General features: G+C 35.3%; 1 protein-coding gene across 1 annotated transcript in view; it reads left to right on the forward strand.

Moving 5' to 3' along the window:
- ADGRB3 (adhesion G protein-coupled receptor B3) overlaps positions 1 to 20,783 on the forward strand; it is a gene marked incomplete at both ends in the record, with an annotated part of 810,263 nt that overhangs the window by 324,454 nt on the left and 465,026 nt on the right. Inside the window, 2 exons of the mRNA XM_080699695.1 lie at positions 14,040 to 14,204; positions 14,648 to 14,812. Coding sequence (XP_080555821.1) covers positions 14,040 to 14,204; positions 14,648 to 14,812 — 330 coding nt within the window. The remainder of the gene's footprint in view (positions 1 to 14,039; positions 14,205 to 14,647; positions 14,813 to 20,783) is intronic.

Below are 20,783 nucleotides of genomic sequence, written 5' to 3' on the forward strand. Positions count from 1 at the left end.
TCTATCTCTTCTAATCAGTATTATTCAACCTAGAATAGTTGTTAAAGTGATAGTTTTATTATCCAAAATATACATGACTTACTAGATGGGTACATAATCTATTTTATGATTATTATTATCTTAGATATTCTGTGTTGTCACCAGTCTTAAAAAAAGACATTAAAATGTAATGAAAAATAATATTTTTATTAAAATACATCATAAAATTTAGTTTGGACCTTGTTGTATACAGGAAACAATTTTTCATTCCAAGTGAACAGAATTCCAAGTACATATGTATGGAAGGAAGAAGACCATATAACATATAACAATGTAAGCATCAGAAATTTAGCAATTTAGATTTTGCAGTTTTACCTCTTCTGGTTCCAGAAAATCTGGTAACTTGTGACATTGCTGAAAGGAAACATTGACTTTCTCGTGTGACAATGGTGTATAAGGAAGCATGCCACATAATAGAAAGACAGTTGACCTCTTAGCATCCTCCCTGCCTCGAAACACAGCTTTATGGTTGTTCTCTATTCTTAGTCACCTTTGCAAAATGGCTCATAAAAAAATCGACATTTGGAGTTTGTAAACTGAGAAGGAACACAGGTAGAAATCCAAATGCAAGGGATGAAGTGAAAGGGATAAAATGAAATTGAAAAGGCCTGCAAAGCGTTGTCACTTAGTTGTATATTATAGAAGAAATTAAGCATTCCAGTGCAGTGTTTACCAAATGGCATTCAACAGGGAAGGAAGGATATGAGGAGTTACATTTCAAATAAATTCAAGAAGCAGTGACATTTTAAAATATAGTACATTACTGTTACTTATAGACATTCTACTGTGTAATAGCACAGCATTCCTTCTTGCCTTCTACTCTCCTCAGCCTCTCTGGTAACCACCATGATTTTTTTTTTTTTGTATTGTGGATTGAACCCTAGGGCATTCTATCTCTGAGCTATACCCCCAGCCCTACAAGTCCTTTTTTTTTTTTTACTTTGAAATGGGGTCTCATTAGGTTGTTGAGGGCTTCCTTAAGTCACTGAGGCTGGCCACAAAACTGCAATCTTCCTGTCTCAACCTCTCAAGTACTGTGATCACAAGATGCACTACCATGCCTGGTGACTTTAGCTTTTTTAGATTACACACATAAAATCATATTATACTTATCTTCCTGTGCCTGGCTTATTTCACTTAACATAATGATCTCCGGTTTCATTTATATTGTCACAAACAGCAGGATTTTATTCTTTTTATGGCAGAACCCATTGGCTAAATTGATATTAACCCTTGTTAGATGTTTAGTTTACAAATAATTTCTTCCATTCTATAGGTTTCTCTTCATTCTGATGATTATTCCCTCTACTGATAAGAAACTTTCTAGTTTGATATAATCTCCCTTGTTAATTTTTGTTTTTTTGGCATCTTGTCCCAAAACACTCACATCCATTCTAGTGTGTTAAAGTCTTTCCCCTGCTTTTTTCTAGTAGTTTTATTGTTTTATATCTTACTTTTAAATGCTTAATCTATTTTGGTTGTTTTCTTTAACTGGTGAGAGACAGGTCTAGAGCATCCTTCCCCACATGGACATCATATTTTCAATGCTATTTATTGAAAAGGCTATCCTTTTCCCAATACCTTTTACTCTTAAAACCTTTATTGAAAATCAGTTGGTTGTAGATTCGTGAGTTTACTTTTTAGCTCTTTGTTCTGTTACAATGTACTATGTGCCCATATTTTTGTCAATACCATGGATTTTGATTACTACAACTTTCTAATATATTTTAACTCAGGTAGTGTATTGCCCTGTTGTGTGTTCTTTTTACTCAAGATTACTCTGCTCATTCAAGTTTCTGGATGTTTCCAGATGAATCTTATAATTTTTTCTAGTTCTGTGAAGGATATGGTTACTCTTTTGATAGAGGTTCCATTGAATTGGTTGATTACTTAGAGTAGTATGGACATTTTAACAAGATTCACTCTTCCAATTTATGAACATGGGATTTTTTTCTATTCTTTGTGTCCTTTTCAGGTTCTGTAATCAATGTCTTGTAGTCTTTAATTTACAGATCTTTAACCTCTTCAGTTAAATTCATTCCAGTTTTTGGAAATATTTTGAATGGGATTGATTTTTGTTTTCATTTTCAGATAATTCTCTATCATTAGATAGCAAAGCCAATGACTTGCTTGTTGATTTTGTATCCTGCCACTTTGCTGGGTTTATTAATTAGTTCTAATAGTGTTTTTTGGAGTTGTTTTTGAGTATTTATTTATAAGATCATGTCAAATGAAAGCAATGACATTTTGATACTCTTTTCTGATTGCTCTCCTTCAATTATTTCTCTTTCCTGATTGTTCTGGCTCAGACTTCCAATGTTTTCAGCTTTTTCATACTCAGTATAATGTTAGCTGTTGGCATGTACTTATATGCCAACATTATGTGTCGTATTGTGTGGAAGTATTTTATTCCTATAACTAATTCATTTATCATTTTTATCATGAAGTATGTTGGATTTTATCAAATGCCTTTTATATGCCTATCAAGATAATTATATGGTTTCTGTCCTTCATTCTGTTGATGTGTTGTACTATATTTATTGCACTGCATATGGTAAAACAACCTCACATTTTTCAGATGAGTCTCATTTGAGCATGTTGAGTAATATTTTCAGTGTGCTGTTAGACTTTTCATTTCGTTTTCTTTCTAGGAAGATTTTGCATCTGTGTTGATCCATAATATAGACCCATAGTCATCTTTTTTTTGTTGTTTTTGCTGTATTCTTACTTTGGTTGCAGGTTAATGATGACCTCATAAAGGTGTGTTGGGAAAAAATCCTTTCTCTTAAACTCTTTAGAATAATTTTTAAAAATTGGTAATTCTGGGTAGAACTCAGCAGTGAAGTCTTATTTCTTCTTCTTCTTCTCCTCCTTCTCCTCCTCCTCCTCCTCTTCCTCTTCCTCTTACTCCTCCTTCTTCTTATTCTTCTTTGTATGTGTGTTTGTATACTATGGATAGAACCCAAGTGTATTCTACTTCTTAGCTATACCCCTAGACCTATTTTATTTTTTTACTTTGAAACAGGCTCTTATTGAGATACTGTGCACTATCTTGAGACCTGCAGTTCTCCTGTCTCAGTTTCCCAAGTACTGGGATTACAGGCACACCCAGCACCCAGCTGTAGAATTTTCTTTGACAGGAAACTTTTTATTACTGGTTCAATCTTATTACTTGTTATTGAACTGTTCATGTGGTCTGTTTCTTTATGATTTAACCTTGGTGAGGTGCATGTGACCAGGAATTTATCCATTTCTACGAGATATCTAATATATTGGCCTATAATTGTTCCTAACAGCCTCTAATGATGCTTTGCATTTCTGTAGTGGCAGTTGTATTGTCTATCGCGATGTCTACCACTTCTTCAATGAATTTTCTTTTAGTCTTAGTTTTTTTTTTAGTGAATTTAGCTAAGTATCAATTTATTTTACCATTTATTTACTTTTATACTTTTATTGATACATTATATTCTTGTAGTCTCACATATTAATGTATTTCATAGTGGTAGTGACTGCATGCACACAGCAATTGGTGAGTTCTAAGTATCTGTTTCACTTACCTTTCAAAGCTTTGACTCTTTGTTTCAGATATCTTTTGTATTTTTAGATTCTATTTCACTTATTTCTGCTCAGACATTTATTATTCCTTATTTCTTACTAATTTCAGATTTGGTTTGTTCATGTTGTTCCTTAAGATGCAGTGACAGCTTATTTGAGATTTTTCTGTTTGTTAATTTTTAGGTAGGCACTGATTGCTACAAACTTCAATTTTAGTACTGCTTTAGGGGTGTTCCACAGGTTTGGTATGTGGTATCTTCATTTTCATTTGTTTCAAGAAATGTGTAAATTTTCTTCTTTACCTATTCCATGATCCATGGGTTCAATGGAAAGTTGTTTATTTCCTCAGGTTAGCATAGTGCCCCAAATATTTCTTTTTGTTGATTTCTCGCTTTATAGCATTAAGGTCAGGAAAGACAATTTATAGGATTTCAGTTTCAAAATTCATTTGCAGCCTATCATACGACCTATTTTGGAAAATGAGTTATGTGCTGATGAAAAAAATGCATATTCAGCAGACTTTGGATGAAATTTTCTGTTAGGTATATTAGGTTCCTCTGATGTAGGGTACAATTTAACTCATAAGTTTTCTTGTTGATTTTCAGCCTGTGTAATCTATTTTTGAAAGAGGGATTTTAAAGTCCCCAGTTATTATTATATTAGAGATTTTCCCTTTAAGCCTATTAACATTTGATTTATATATTTGGATTCTCTGATATTGAATACATATATATTTAGATTTTTTTTTTTTTTTGGTGGTACTGGGGGTGGAACCCAGAGGCTTTCTACCTCCGGGCTATACTCCCAGACCATTTTTATATTTTATTTGGAATCAGGGTCTCACTAAGTTGCTGAGAGCCTCACTAAGTAGCTGAGGCTGGCTTCGAACCCGTGCGATCCTCCTGTCTCAGCCTCCCAAGTGCGGGGATTACAAGCATGCGCCACCACGCCCGGCTTGCTATTTCTTTTTGTTGAATTTACTTGTTTATCATTATATTGAATGTCATTGGCTAATTGATCCTAATTTTTGAATGGGATTCAACATAATGATATCAAAGGAATACATATTAAGTTTCTGCATTGAATTTTGTATTAGGTTTTTCTAATTTTGTTTTTTTATATTCAGTGAGTTGTTTTTTCAAGTCAGTTCTTTCATAACTATGCAGTTACTCTTCAATAAAAGGATCTTCAGTTCTCGATATAAAATAAAATTACAAAAAATATCCACTTGATACATTTTCAATGTCATTGTTATTTTTTTCTTGAACTGACTTTGTAAACAAAGCCATTCACATCTCAAGTACATGTTTCGTTGATTTTTATGATAGTGTTTAACCTGAAATTGTTCCTCAAATATGTCATATTAACCCATTTTTGAAATTCAGCTAAAACATAGGGTATATACATTACCAGAAAGGCTGAACAACTAAGATTACTTATGTACAAATTTAAAATATAACTTTTTTTGGTAGTACTGGGCATAAAACGCAGGGGCAATCTATCTCTGAGCTACATTCCCAGCCCTTTTAATTTTGAAAACGGGTCTTACTTCTTTTTAGTTTTATTTTACTGGTGCACTATAGTCTCACATCATAATGTGGATCATGATAACAATGGCATATATTCACAGAGTACTTGGGACCCTTCCCTCCACCCTGCTTCCCCCTTTTCCTCCCTCTCAATACTGAGTGTCCAGGTTAACAATGTTATATTCACATGTATACACATTCGAATTTAGCTTGCCCATTAATTACCTCAGCCTTCTTCCTCCCCTACCCTTCCTTCCTGGTTTTGCTGAGGTTTCTCCTCCATTATCTGGAGTCCCTCTGGTATTCCTAATACTCCCTTGTTTGGGCATAACATATATCCCTTGTTTTTCTGTGCTTTGGCTGATCTTACTTAACATAATATTCTCCAGGTCTTTCCATCTTCTTGCAAATGACATGATTTTGTTGTTCTTTATAGCTGAGTAGAATTCCATTGTGTCTATTTCCCATAATTTTGCAATCCATTCATCTGTTGATGGAGACCTAGGTTGGTTCCATATATTGTCTATTGGCAAATTGTGCTGTTGTGAACATGGGTATGCATTTGTTAGTGTAGTTTTCTGATTTCAGCCCCTCTGGAAAGATACCCAGGAGTGGTATAGCCGGATCATATGGTGGATCCATTTCCAGTTTTCACAGGAATCTCCACACTGATCTCCATTGTGGCTGAACTAGTTTGTTGAGGAAGTTACTGCCTGTGCCTATTTGTTGGAGTGTTGAACCTAAGCCCTCCTCTAATAGCTTCATAGTCTCTGGTCAATTGACTAGACATGTGTGGGTTTGCTTCTGTATCTTCTATTCTATTCCATTGATCTGTATGCCTGTTGTTGTGCTAATACCATGCTGCTTTAACTATTATTGCTTTGTAATATATAGAATAGTTTGAAGTAATGGATTGTGATGCCTACTGCATGGTTCTTATTGCTGAGAATTGCTTTGACTATTCTGGGTGTTTTCTTTCTCCATAAAATGTTCATGACTGAACTTTGTAGGTCTATGAAGAATGTTGTTTGTATTTTGATAGGAATTGCAATGAATCTGTAGATCGCTTTTGGCAGAATGGCCATTTTGATAATAATTGTTCTGCCTCTCCATGAATTAGGGAGATCTTTCCATCTTCCAAGGTCTTCTTAAATTTCTTTCTTTAATGTTTTATAGTTTTCATTGTAGAGGTCTTTTACATGTTTGGTTAGGTTTATTCCTAGGTATTTTATTGGCTCTGAGGTTATTTATTATGAATGGAATTATTTTCTTCATTTCTTTCTTCATGGATTCATTGTTGGAATATAGAAAAGCAACTGATTTTTTAAGGTTGAATTTGTATCCCACCCTTGGCTGAATTGGTTCTTTTGGATAAGTTTTTTGGGTCTTCTAGATATAGGATCATATCATCTTCAAACAATGATAATTTTAATTCCTCTTTTCCTATTCGAATTCCTTTGATATCCTTCTCTTGTCTTATTGCTGTGGCAAGAGTCTGTATTGAAACGGAGTGATGATAGTGTGCATCCTTGTCTTGCTCCTGACTTTAGGGAGATTTCTTGTAGTTTTTCTTCATTCAATATGATGTTGACTTTGGGTTTATTGTATATTGCATTAATGATGTTGAGATACATTCCTTCTATTCCAATTTTCTGCAGTGTTTTTAAGATGAATAGGTGTTGGATTTTGGCAAATGCTTTTTCAGCTTCTATTGATATGATGATGTGTTTTTTTCCCTCAGTTCTATTTATGTGGTGAATAACATGTACTGATTTGCATATGTTGAACCAGCCTTGCTTTCCTGGGGTAAAGCCAACTTGGTCTTGATATGGTCTTGATTCTCTTGATATGGTTTTGAATGCATATAGCTGATATTTTGTTTAGAATTTTTGCATCTATGTTCATTAAAGATATTGGTCTGTAATTTTCTTTTCTTGAGGTATCTTTATATGGCTTTGATATTAATGTGATACTGGCCTCATAGAAGAAGTTTGGAAAAATTCCATTACTTTCAACTTCAATTTCTCCATGTTTTCCAGTCTATTGGCATATGAATTTTCAAAATAATTTTTGATAATTGTTTGCATTTCCCCACTGTCTTTGGTGATGTCTTCTTTTTTATGATTTGAGTTGATTTCCTCTTTTGGTTAGGGTGTCCAGGGAATTGTCAATCTTATTAATCTTTTCAAAGAACCAGCTTTTTGTTTTGTTGATCCTTTGTATTGTTTTTTATTTTCTATTTCATTTATTTCTGCTCTGATTTTAATTATTTTCTGCCTTCTGCTGACTTTGGGATTAGACTGTTAGTGTTTTTCTAGGTCCTTGAGATGTATAATTAGTTTGTTTACTTGACAACTCTCTGTTTTTCTTTTGTGGGCATTCAGTGCTATAAACTTTCCTCATCACCACTCAAAGTGTCCCATAGATCTTGGTATGTTGTATCTCTATTTTCATTTAATTATAGGAATTTATCCTTTTATTTCTGATCTTACCCATTTCTTATTCAATAGTGTATCATTCAATATTCATGTATTTAAATAGTTTCTTTTGGTCTTCCTGTTGTTGATTTCTACTTTCATTCCATTGTGATCTGAAGAGATGAAAGGAATTATATTACATCTTTTGAATTTGCTGGCAATTGCTTTGTGGCCCAAGATATGATCTTTTTTGGAGAAGGTTCCATAGACTGCTGAGAAGAATGTGAATTTTGGTGTTCCTGGTCTGTATATGTCTATTAGGTCCATTTGGTTTATAGTTTTCTTTAGTTCTGAAGAGTCTTTACTCATCTTTGCCTTGAAGATCATGAGTGGTGAGTTGAAGTCTCCCATGAATGGCATGAGTGGTGTGTTTAAATCTCCCAATATTATTGTATTTGGGTCTATTTGTGATCTGATGTCCTGAAGCGTTTGTTTTACAAATGTGGGGTGCACCCACATTTGGGCATAAACATTTACTGTCACTATATCTTCTTGGAGAATTGTTTATTTTAATAAAAGGAAGTGCCCTGCTTTTTCTCTTCTGATGTGTTTTAGCTTTCTCTATTTTATTAGATTTCAACATTGCTACTCCTGCTCATTTTTGGTCTCCATTAGCATGATATATCTTTTTCCATCCTTTCACTTTTAGTCTGTGAATATCATTGGCTCTAAGGTGAGTTTCTTGCAAGCAGCATATATTTGGATTATGTTTTTTTAATCCACATTCCCAGTCTATGTCTTTTAATTAGTGAGTTAAGTCCTTTAACATTCAATGTTATTATTGAGATATGATTTTTGTTTCCTGTCATTTTGTGTTCTAATATTCTGTTTGGTATAATGTTATTTCTTCTTTGCCTAGTTGCCCCACTGATAAAATTAATCTCTTCTCTCCTTCTGAAATTTGCTTCTTTTTTATGATTTTTTTCTTTAAGTATTTTCCCTAGTGCTGGCTTAGTATTTGTGAATTTTTTTGAGATTCTGCTTATCTGGAAACACTTTTCTTTCTCCATCAATTTTTAATAATAACCTTGTTGGATATATCAGTTTTGGCTGGAAGTTGTTTTCTTTCAGGGTTGTATTACTTCATTCCAGTCTCTCCTGGCATTCATGACTTGGGTTTTAAAGTCTGGAGTGATTTTTATTGTTTTGCCCCTGAATGTCACTAGTTCTTATGTTGTAACTGCTTTTAAGAGTCTCTCCTTAGCCTCAGTTTTGGTCATTTTTTATTATTACATGGTGTGAGAAGGTCCTTCTTTGATCTTGTCTTGACAGTGTTCTGTATATCTCTTGTACATGGATGTCCAAATCTCCATGTTTTGAAAATTCTCTTAAATTATTTCTCTGAAAAGATTACAGATACCCTTGGTCTGTGCCTCTATTCTTTCTTCACTTTATCTGTAAGGTAAAACTTTTTTTGTGTGTGTGGTTTCCTGGAAGCCCTTCTACCTCCGGGCTACACTCCCACGGGCTATACTCCCAGACCTATTTTATACTTTTTTATGTGGAAACAGGGTCTGTTAAGCCAGCAAGGCTGGCTTTGAACCTGTGTGATCCTCCTGTCTCCACCTCCCAAGCACAGGGGAGGTGCCAAGCTTGTGCCACCACGCCCAGCAAGTTAGGGCATTTTATATTGTCCCATAGTTGTTGTATGTTAAGCTTCTGTTGTTGTAATGTCTTCTGTATATTGTTGACTGTGCTTTCACTTTTGAATGAACTGTTTTATAACAATGATATTCTGTTTTCTATTTCATCTATTCTTCCAGAATTTCTTTCTATTCCTGTCTTCACTTCATATATTGACTCTTTCATTTCATTCCAGGCCTCTTTTTTATTCTTTCTTAACGTCTCAATTTCCTCTTTCATTTTCTTTACACTTACTGTGAGGCCTTTCATCATATTGAAGATCAGGAGAATTCTCCTTATTGCATTTCTTGTAGGTCAGTGTTCATGATTACCCTTATTTTCTCAATGCTTTTCGTTATCATATTTTCAAAATTCTTGGTTTTGTGCTTCTGTTGTCTTGGCATCGTCTTTCTTTTTATTTGTAAGTCTGTGGATAATCTGTCTGATATAGTCTTAGCAGTAGGGATTTAGAGGTATCAACAGTTTTATTCACATATAAGTAGTGTTTTTTTTTTCAATGGTGAGGGTTAGGTGAGGGGGGAGGAGCTGGGGTGATGGGTACAGGAGTAGGGTAAAGTAGAGGATATGACTTAGTAAGAATTTAAGTATATAAGGTAGTGTCTGGTTGAGAATGAGAGATGGTTATATATTCGATTCTTGTGGTTAGTGTACAGTATATAGATATGAAGATATGAAATAGCTTGAGTATAAGATGAGGAGATGCAGTAAGGGAAAAATTTTTGATAGAATAGATAGGATAGGGGGAGCTTGTAAAAGAAATTGGAGAGGGAGCAAACAAATATTCAAACAATAACAAAATTAGCAAAAAACTAACAGTTGTAAGAATAAATCAAAGACAAAAAACAATAAATAAGAAAGCAGTACTGCTAATTAACATATACAGGGCCTGCAAAATGTCATTTCACTATAGTAGATTCTGAATTATGTTGCAATATCTTTCATTTGCTCCTTAACCTATTGTCAGCTTTTGGCCCCACTTAATCAGTGTTTGCACCCCTCTCTTGCCTCTAACAGCTTTGTGCTCAGGTGTCAAGGTGGAAGTTGCCACTGTAAATGAGTTCCATGTAGGTGCAGGGTTCTGAGTTTTCCAGCCCTGGGCTCTGCACTCTCCGGCCCTATACTCTGCACCATCTGTCCCTGGACTCTGCGCTTTCCCACTCGGGGTTCTGTGCTCTCTGGAGCTGGGCTCTGCACACTCTGGCCCTGGGCTCCTCTATCTTCGGCCCTTGGCTCCCAGCTCTCTGGCCCTGGGCTCTGTGCCTTCCAACCCAGGCTTATATGCTCTTTGGCCTTGAGCTCCATGCTCTCTACCCTGGTCTCTGAGATCTCTGGCCCTGTGCTCTGTGCTTTCAGGCCCTTGTATCCGTACTTTCCAGGAATGGGCTCTACGCTGTCCATGCATGGGTACTGTGCTTTCTGGGCCTGGATTCTGAGCTTTCAGTTCTTAGGCTCTGTGCCTTCCGTCCCTGGCTCTACCCTTCCCTATCTGCACTTGCTGAGGGTATCCAGTGTAATCTTGGGATGACCCCTTGTGACCTTGTGCCTGTACTGCACCCTGGGCACTATGGGTCCTTCCTGTGTTTCTGTAGTTCCTATCCCAACTACCTTAGGTGTGGATCGCCAGATCTTAGTCTGCCAGGGTCCCTGCAACTGCTCTGGGAGGTATTCTGCTGAGGAGCACAGTCACCTACCTTCCTGCAGACCTGGGTCTCTGGCACAGTGAGCTGCTGCAGGTGCCAGCTTCTGGTGAGCACACAGGCTTTTGGATCTTTTCTTCTGTCCCTGAAGTGTAGTGTTGGTCACTTAAGATATTGGAGCTCTGCCGCCAGTTTCTGTACTTCAAGTCCTTGGTTTACTTGCCAGAGTTTCTTGGGGCTGTAGAGCCAACAGTCGCAGCTCAGGCTGGTGGCCCATGATGGCGCTGGATGCCACACCAGGTCAGTAATGCACTAGGGCTCTTTGCTGTGAATCTCATGAGCTGAGTTTTGTATATTCTTCCCCCCATGGTTCCTTATTTTGTGTTTTCATTTGTAAGTATCTTTGCTTTTTTGTTTTTTCTTGTCAAGGAGCTGCCTTTTTGGTAGTTGGTTTTTGTTTGTTACACTTACTGAGATGTGTTGCGTCTCACAGTAACCATTTTCTTTCCCAGAAACAGGATTTTACTTTGTGTTGCTGGGATCCTCCTGTCTCAGCTTCCCAAGTCCTAGGATTACATGTATGTGTCATCACACCCAGCTTTTTTTTCTTTTCTTTTTAAATTTTTATTTAGTAACATTGAAGCAAAGTCTTCCTTCAAGAAAAGAATGATGAGAAAAAAAATCTTCACTAATAGATATTCTCAGGTATCTGGATCTCTTTTTTGCAAGATTGTATACAATCTGCTACATAATTATCTTCTTTCTGATGTCCATATTTGACTTTCTGACTTGCTCATTCCTGGCTCCATATCTCTTTATCTTTAAAGATTCATCCTCCTTTTCTTGCAAAGAATTGTTTAACTATTATATTAATAATAAAACACTTAGAATTTATGTAAGCCAGGCATGGTGGCGCACACTCGTAATCTCAGCATTTAGGAGGCTGAGACAAGAGAATCACGGTTCGAGGACAGTCTCAGCTACTACTTACTGAGGCCCTTTGCGACTCAGTGAGACCCTGTTTCAAAATAAAGAATAAAAAATAGGGCTGGAGGTAGAATGCCCATGAGTTTTATACTCAGTAACACACATACAAAAAAACCCAACTTACCTCAAATTAGAATATTTAAGGACATCATGTGTTTCTTCTAGTAACTTAGATTGCATCACTGAATTCTTTTGCTTGTTTTGCTTTTTAAATGTTCTCAATAATGCACATTTTTATAAATGACCAAAGTGGATTGTAAGGTGCAAGATATGAGTCTTATTGTATAAATCCATCTCAGGTGCATATAATAGAGGGTTCATGATGTAAGCTCATTGAATGTTATCTTTGAACAAAAAAAGTGTTATCATTGAATAGCAAAATTCAGAAATGGAAAAATGCACTCATCTTTAAAGCCAAAATAGAGGGCAAATGGACAATTTATAATGTCCTACTGATTCACTAGAATTTTTTCTTTTGTCTGGCAAATGTATTACATAGCCAATAAGATTGTATCAGATACTTTTAATAAAGTGAAATGCTAAAATTACATGAATGAGATGATTAAATTGGCATTTTGTGATTTTTAATCTCACCAAGAGTTTATTAAATACAGCTATGTACTTATTAAACAACTTTCTTTTTAATAGCTACATGTAAGGCTTGAAATTATGTTGAAAATACTTACTCCTACTCTGCCAGGCTTTTTCATTTGCTTGGATAGATTTTCACATTAGCTTATCTCAGAACTTTGAATTTATGGTGAATTATCTTTCACCTGCAATCAAATATTAATATAGAACCATGGGATGATATTGGAAAAAGTAGACAGTCATATACTAGTGCATTTACAACATGCATGTGCAAGTTAATGCATTTAAACAGTTTTTGGTTGAATCTTTGCTCATTCCCATTTTCTGGCATATGTATCTCTCAGTGCTGTCTCTTTCCTCTAAGTTATGCATACCTCACTATTATAATAGAATCATTTCATAAACAGAGGTGGTCTATCCTGTGAAAGCCTAAGTCCTTCATGTCCCATAGATGTTTTTGCTTTTGACCTTTTATTAACCTATTTACATACATAATGTGCTAAATTATAATTGGCATGCTTTCTCTCATTAACATCTATCACAGTGTCTGATAACAGAATCTCAAAGATCATTTGAAAGAATAAATAGACAAATCTCAGTTTGAGTCCATCAAAGAGAAGTCAAGTTCAGCAGTATCAGCAGTTCAGTTTCAAGTATCAGACCCTGAGATCTGGGAGTCACTTGGCTCCTTGCTCTCGGGGCTATTTCTTCAGCAGGTCCTTGCACCATTCCATCTTTGTGACTTTCTAAATTCTCCAGGATGCCCTGTAATCACTGCCTCAGACCCTTTCCCAATCTCCTGTGATTCTTTCTCTACACTGTGCTAGATCTGAGCATACAATTGCCCATTTAAATTTCTCAGTGGTTTTTTAAATGATCTACCAATATTGGCCCAAGTTCTTATGACAGTTGATATATGCCCTGCAGAATTTGGCCCTCCTACCAACCTTCTCTGCTACCTCTGGTTCCCTGGCTGCCTAGACTCTTCACAGTGTCCTCCATCCACTTCCTGGAAGCGCCCGTGTTCCCTCTGCCAAGGACCTTTGCATATCCTTCTGCAGAGAACCCGTGTACTAAGTATGTTCTCATTATTCTTTGGAACTTGCCGTAAGCCTCTTTGTCAAGGAAGACTCCCCAGTTCCTCTAAACTCTAATCACACAGCATTCTGAAGCTAACCTTTGCAACACACTGTATAAATGACTTAATGAGCATGTAATTGATTGCGTATTTTTAAGAGTTCCTTCTCTAAAATATGGATTATATGACTATTGGTTAGAACTTATCTTGACTACCCTGTGTTCTTAGGCCTAGCTCAAAGCCTTACATTTTTGAGTGATCAATTAATATTCTGGAGAAATAAGTGAACTAAAAAAGATACTGGGATAGATACATAAAAGGAAAGAGGAGTGAAAATAAGTTACTAATTGTCTGGGGAATAATAAAATCTCATACGACTTCTTATTGTATTAACTCAGAATCCACTGATGGTTATTCGTCTTCAAGGTCAGCTTTACCATATGCTTTTCGTACAGCCTTCCTCGAGGACCCCCTTACACTGTCTCCCTTTCTGCTTTGGTAGTTGACGGACAGTGGCAGGAGTGGAGTTCTTGGAGCCAGTGCTCAGTGACGTGCTCCAATGGAACTCAGCAGCGCAGCCGGCAGTGCACCGCGGCTGCTCACGGGGGCTCCGAGTGCAGAGGGCCATGGGCAGAGAGCAGAGAGTGCTATAACCCGGAGTGTACAGGTAAGGACTGATTCCTGCACAGAAAGAGTTCCTGCCCTTTATAAAACCTACCCGGACTGTATGAGACAGTCATGGAATAATAAGATATTAAATATATATTTCCTATAAATGAAACCATGTATACTAGAGTTTATTCCATTGCATACTAAGTTTGTAAAGTAAAAAAATTCAAGTGATTCAGGAGATTAAATTAGTAGAATTCTGCCCTGAACTTGTACTTTTTATAAGTGTGGTTCATGCACATTTGAAGAGCCAGAACCAAGTAAGTCAATTTTGCTTATCACAATACTCTATAACTGCCCCAGTAAAGTAAGATGTTGGACTAGTTTATTCAGGGTAGTAGATTAATAAAAACTGAATGGATCGTAATATCCTCAGATTTGCAAATTCCTAAAGCAAACTGTAGTAGAGGATTGTCACTGACTGTGGCATTTTTCTTTCAGCCAATGGTCAGTGGAATCAGTGGGGTCACTGGAGTGGATGTTCTAAGTCCTGTGATGGAGGCTGGGAACGGAGGCTAAGGACATGTCAGGGTGCAGCAGTAACAGGACAGCAGTGTGAAGGAACTGGTGAAGAAGTGAGAAGGTGCAGTGAGCAGCGATGCCCGGGTAAGAATGAATGCAGTTATCCTAAGGCAATCATTTTATAACCTGAAAAAAGAATCAAACATATTGCCCTTATAAGGACAGTATTTCCTCAGTTACTTGCTTCTATATTATATGGGGCATCCTCCCTTGCTGTGCAATAGAATAGTTATATAGGCTTTAAATGTTGCAAAATGACATTAAAAATTTGATAATAAAAAGGTGGCCATACTGAACAGGAACATGGCTGAATATGGCTTAACTTAGATTAGATTAGATTATTTCTCCTATATTTATGTTTTTTTTTAACTGAGAACACAAAACATATATATATATATATATATATATATATATATATCAGAAATATAAAGATAAGGGGGGTGAATCGGCTTGGACCACCCTCCCCCCATGCCATTCTGGCATGGGGCTGTAACTATTTTCTGTATTTCTATCTTTTTAGTTAACTTCCTTAAATCTCAAAAAAAAGAAATATAAAGATATAAATCTTAGATAGCTGAGTCAGAAGACAAAGAGATGATGTTGAAATCCAAATTTTTATATCCTATTTCTAATTAATCTCACCTTAAAGGATGGCAGTAAAATCTCCATTTATTCTGGGCCCAATTACCACTGTAAAAGAAAATTCCAATAAGAAATGTGTTTTTGTGTGTGTGTGTGTGTGTGTTTGTGTGTGGGGATGGGGGGTATTGGGGATTGAACTCAGGAGCATTCTATCTCTGAGCTACACCTCCAATTCTATTTTATTTTTTATTTTGAAACAGAGTCTCCCTAAGTTGCAGAGAGCCTTGCTAGGTTGCTAAGGCAGACCACAAACCTGTAACCTTTCTGTCTCAGTCTCCCAAGTATTGGGATTATAAGTATGTGCCACCACACCCAGCCAGAACACATTTTAAGATAAAAGCAAAAGCGGGGCATGGTGGAACACCCCTGTGACCCCAGTATGTGGGAAGCTTAGATAGAAGGACCACAATTCTGAACCCAACCTCAGCAACTTAGCAAGACTCTTTTAAAATAAAATAGGTCTTGGGGTGTAGCTTGGAAGTAGAATGCTTCTGGGTTCAACCTCCAGTTGAAGAAGGAAAAAAAGAAGAAAGAAAGAAAGAAAGAAAGAAAGAAAGAAAGAAAGAAAGAAAGAAAGAAAGAAAGAAAGAAAGAAAGAAAGGAAGACGGGCAAAGCAAAGCATAAAGTCTTAATTATTAATAAAAGAATTGTAGTATTGCTGCATTAGAATATTTCCATATAAGCACAGAATAGTTTGCCAGGTTATAATTTGTCTGGATTATAAATCATATGTTTTACAAGATCATTTAAAAGAAAGACCACTTCCTAATCATATGTACATTCAGTAAAGTATTGTTGACACACTGAGAACTCAGTAAATGAATAAAAATCATCAAAATGATATCATAGGGGAAATCATTGTAAACATACTAAAAAGTGATAGGATGAGATTTTAAAATTTTGAAGAAGACTGAGGTTGATTAATGGAGGAGCTACATTCGATTATGTGTAAAAGTATGAATGTAGCATGGTTAACCTGGACACTCATTGCTGGGAGGGCGGAAGGGGAAATGTGGGGCGGAAGAGGGCACCCATCACAGTCTGAATGTATGCAATTTTCAATATGATTCACATACAAAATTAAAAAATAAAATAATTAAATTAAATTTAAAAGATTGCAGTGAAGCATAGAGGAAAGCCTGAGCTTAGAGAACCAGGAAGCCGACTTGGGTCCCATTGCTAGTTGCTCTGCCACCAAACTGCCTGCTTTCTCTGGTTGTCTGGAAGCCGAGTAAGAGAGAGGCAGCTCTTCTAGGTTCCTTTTTCATTCCAAATGCTCTGCATCTCTGTCTCTAACACTCAGCAATTTAGAAAAAACAAGGTATTTTAAGAGCTGTCTCGAATTCAAAACTTTATATATCTCCATAATTAGATTTCTAAAAATTTCTCACAGTTCAACACTAAGAATACCAACAGGAACTGGACTTTAAGAACAGCAATATGCCAGTTGGCTTTCTTTGAGTTTAAGATCTAAAATTAGTTTTGTTAATTCTCAAGCCATATGAATTCAGAATGATAAGAAGTAAACAGCATGCAAGATTTTGATGAGAAGGATACCTACACAGATTAGTGCTGAAATTCATCCTGTGCTCATAAGAATTAAGAAGAATTAAATAAAAAACATTTATTTTGCCCAGGGAGAGATATTTTTAGAATAAAAATCACAATTAAGCAAGATGCTTTTAATACTTAATGTTATCTAACCCACTCATAGCATACTGAGGTTTTCTAAAGTGGCTTTAGAAATTCTTAACTGGTTTTCTAAAGCTATCTTTCACCTGCCTATATAAAGGTAAGCATAGCTGTTGCTGCAACCACACTTACAAACATTGCCACCTGCTGTTTGGAAAACATTTTACAAATCTGTTTACAAGAAAGATAGTATACCTTATCTGCTCAGTTTATTTTCTGGCTTTTGTGATTTAAGGCAGGTTGAAAATGTATCACATGAAGCTGAAAATAACTTTTTATTTTTTATTAGATTTTTTGGTATCATTCACATTCTCATTTTACTCTTTTCAATAATATGGTTTGAAAAGGACAATAAATTATTTACAATTATAACATTTATACAAATAGTTCAGTAATTAAACAGAACTCTCAATTAGCTAACTACTTTAAAAATTAGTGCATCTAGGGAAATAATGTATAAATATACCAGGCTTTTGAATATGTCCTAATGTGATACCTTTATATAGTACAAATTACATTATGCATCAAAGGCTGTATAGGACTATTATTATGAAAATGCCTCTGTCTCTGTAGAGGACCGAATGATTTTTATCAAAATCAACACCTTATTTATATTTATCCTTTAATCTTTCGTGTGCAGCTATATTATTCTATCAAGATATTTTCTTTTAGTGGGTACTATGTATTACTTTCATAAGCAAGGAGTGTATTGCTCCTAATTTCAACCATTATATTGCTTCAAATTTGCACACTGGCAGTATTGACTGGGAAAAATCAACTTAGCATTTAATACATAATTTTTGTCAATACAAAACATCAATTAATGCTTCTCTTGAAATCATATGGTTTTTAGTATTATTTTTGGTGCTGTTCATTCTTAATTTTTTTTCATGTTTCTAGAAAGTACTACAATTTATTTTTATGTTTTACTTAATTAAAATGCAAAACAAATTAATCAAGTTTTCCAGGAGACCCTCTTTGTCAGGAAGGAAAAATTTACTCTCATCTTTGTCTAGATAATTAAAATAATGATTAATCACCTGGATTTAATCAAAAGCTGCTACAATATCTATGAAAAGTAGGACATAAAAATATTTGCCCATGAGCTGGGCATGGTGGCACATGCTTGTAATCCCAGCATTGGGAGGCTGAGACAGGAGGATCACAGTTCATGGACAGCCTCAGCTACTACTTAGTGAGGCCCTTTGAAATTTAGTGAGACCCTGTTTCAAAATAAAGAATAAAAAATAGGGCTCGGGGTGTAGCTTGGAATTTTAATGCCCCTGAGTTGCGTCTCCAGTACCACACACACAAAAAAAAATTGCCCATCAATATTAGGACTTTTCTTTATGAGTAAATAAATAACATAAAGTTATTAAGACAGCATCATTGACCACAAGTAAGATTTTTTTGTGGTCTTCATAAAAACTTATAGGGATAAAAACTATATTTAAATATATATCTAGTTAGGATGTAGAATAACTTACTGAGGACATACAAGTGTCCCAGTTTTACAATTGGTCCAACTCACCAAATAATGATTCAATTCATCTCAATCTCATTGCATACTCTTAGGCCTTGAGGGTTAAAATGGTAGGATGGTAACAGATTCCTGGTTATTTTAGGCTGACAAAATGTGAAAATATACTATTTTAAATTTCGTTTCCCCATAGTTCCTGATTAATATTATTTGGAAAGAAAAAAATCACTGGATTGGCTTAAGTTTTAGATTTTCTTGCTCATTTTCCCAGAGAAAGCTCACTCTTTTCATAGTTTCTAATACCCATTACTCTTTGAGGTGTTAATTTCTTTTTTTTTTAAATTCATGTCTTGCTTATTTTTTTATTGGTGTACTGTATTCATACATCATAATGGCATAAAGAAAATACTTTTGTAGACATACATGCACACATCGCCCAGTTAGCCCCTACCCAATCCCCACCCCGTTCCCTCCCCATCCCTCCTTCCCATTCTTGGCTTAGTGGTTGACATCTAGTTTTATAGCAATTTATCCAGTATTAACGATGATAATCTCACATAACAGTTTCGTTTGTCTGATACCAAGCTTTTGATGACTTAAAGATAACATTTCAATATTACTTTTTGCTTTCTTTCGTACCAGAGAATATTTTTTTCTTTTTTTTTAGGTGAAACTATCATACATTTATTTATTTATTTTTCAGAAAAAATCTATCTTATTATGGAATATGGACTCTAGATACCCAAAACAATCTCAAAGAAGGACAAAGCTAGAAGATTTATATTTTCTGATTTCAAACCATATAAAGTTACAATAATTGAAACACTGTAGTACTGTTCTAAAGGCAGATATATAAACCACTGGAGTTAAATAAAAGCCTAGAGATAAATTCTTCCATATATTATCAAGTTATTTTTGACAATGTTTCCACGAATGTTTGGTGGAAGAAATACTAATCTTTTAACTAAATATTGTTGAAAAATAATAATTACATGAAAAAGAATAAAATTGGACCATTACCTAACACCATATACAAATATTAACTCAAAATAGATAAAAGACCTAAATATAAATCTTAAGACTATAAATTTTTAAAAGAAAATCTGGGTCATAAAACTTAACAACATTGAAATTGGCTGTGATTTCTTAGATATGATTTCAATGGCACAGGCAACAAAAGGAAAAACAAACTCCCTAAAAAATAAAAAAGTATTGTATATCCAAAGACAATGTAAACAGAGTTAAAAATTACTGATAGAATGGGATAAAATATTTCCAAATGCTATGTCTGAAGGTATATTAATATTCCAACTAGATATCCTAAAAATTAGCAAAAATAAAAGCAAACAATACAATTTAGAGATAGGTAAAAGACTAGCATAAATAATGAATCTCCACAGATAACCAGTCTTAGTTGTCTGTTGGATGGAAAATCTTGTTTCTCTGGTTCTGGTGTGTGTTACCTATTTCTTCTTTGTAGTTAATCTCTTTGAGTATTTTCTCTAGCGCTGGTTTTGAAGACATAAATTCCTTCAGTTTCTGTTTGTCATGGGAGCTTCTTATTTTTCCATCTAATTTGATAGAAAGTTTTGCTGGGTAGGAAACTTTTGGCTGGAAGTTGTTTTCTTTCTGATTTTGGAATACGTTACTCCAAGCCCTTCTGGCTCTCATGACTTGGTTTGGGAAGTCTGGAGTGATTCTAATTGGTTTGCCTCTGAATGTCAATTGGCCCTTTGTTTTTGTTGCCTTTAAGATTCTCTGCTTGGCTTCCACATTGGTCATTTTGACAATTATGTGGCGTGGGGATCCTCTTCTCTGATCCTGTCTAAAGGGACTTCTATAAGTTTCCTGGACCTGTGTATCGACCTCTTGCTCTATGTTTGGAAAATTTTCTTCTATTACTTCCTTGAAGAGCTTGTTGATCCCTTTGGTTTCACCTTCTTTTCCGTCCTCTATTCCAATTATTCTTAGGTTAGCTCTCTTAAAATGGGCCCATATTTCTTCAATGTCAGATTCCTGCTGTCAGATTTTTTTTCTAAATTAGAAACTATGCGTTCATTTTTGGAGTGATCATCTTCTAAGAGCGAGATTCTATTCTCCATGTGGTCTAATCGGTTGTTTGTACTTTGAATTGAGGCCTTTACTTCATTAATTGCATCCTTTATCTCTTTTTGGCTCTCTCTGAATTCTTTTTGAAACACCTCTATTATTTCTACAGTTATTTTCCTGATTTGATCTTC

The sequence above is a fragment of the Muscardinus avellanarius genome (genome assembly GCF_963383645.1).
Source record: "Muscardinus avellanarius genome assembly, chromosome: 8".
Classification (NCBI taxonomy): Eukaryota; Metazoa; Chordata; class Mammalia; order Rodentia; family Gliridae; genus Muscardinus; species Muscardinus avellanarius.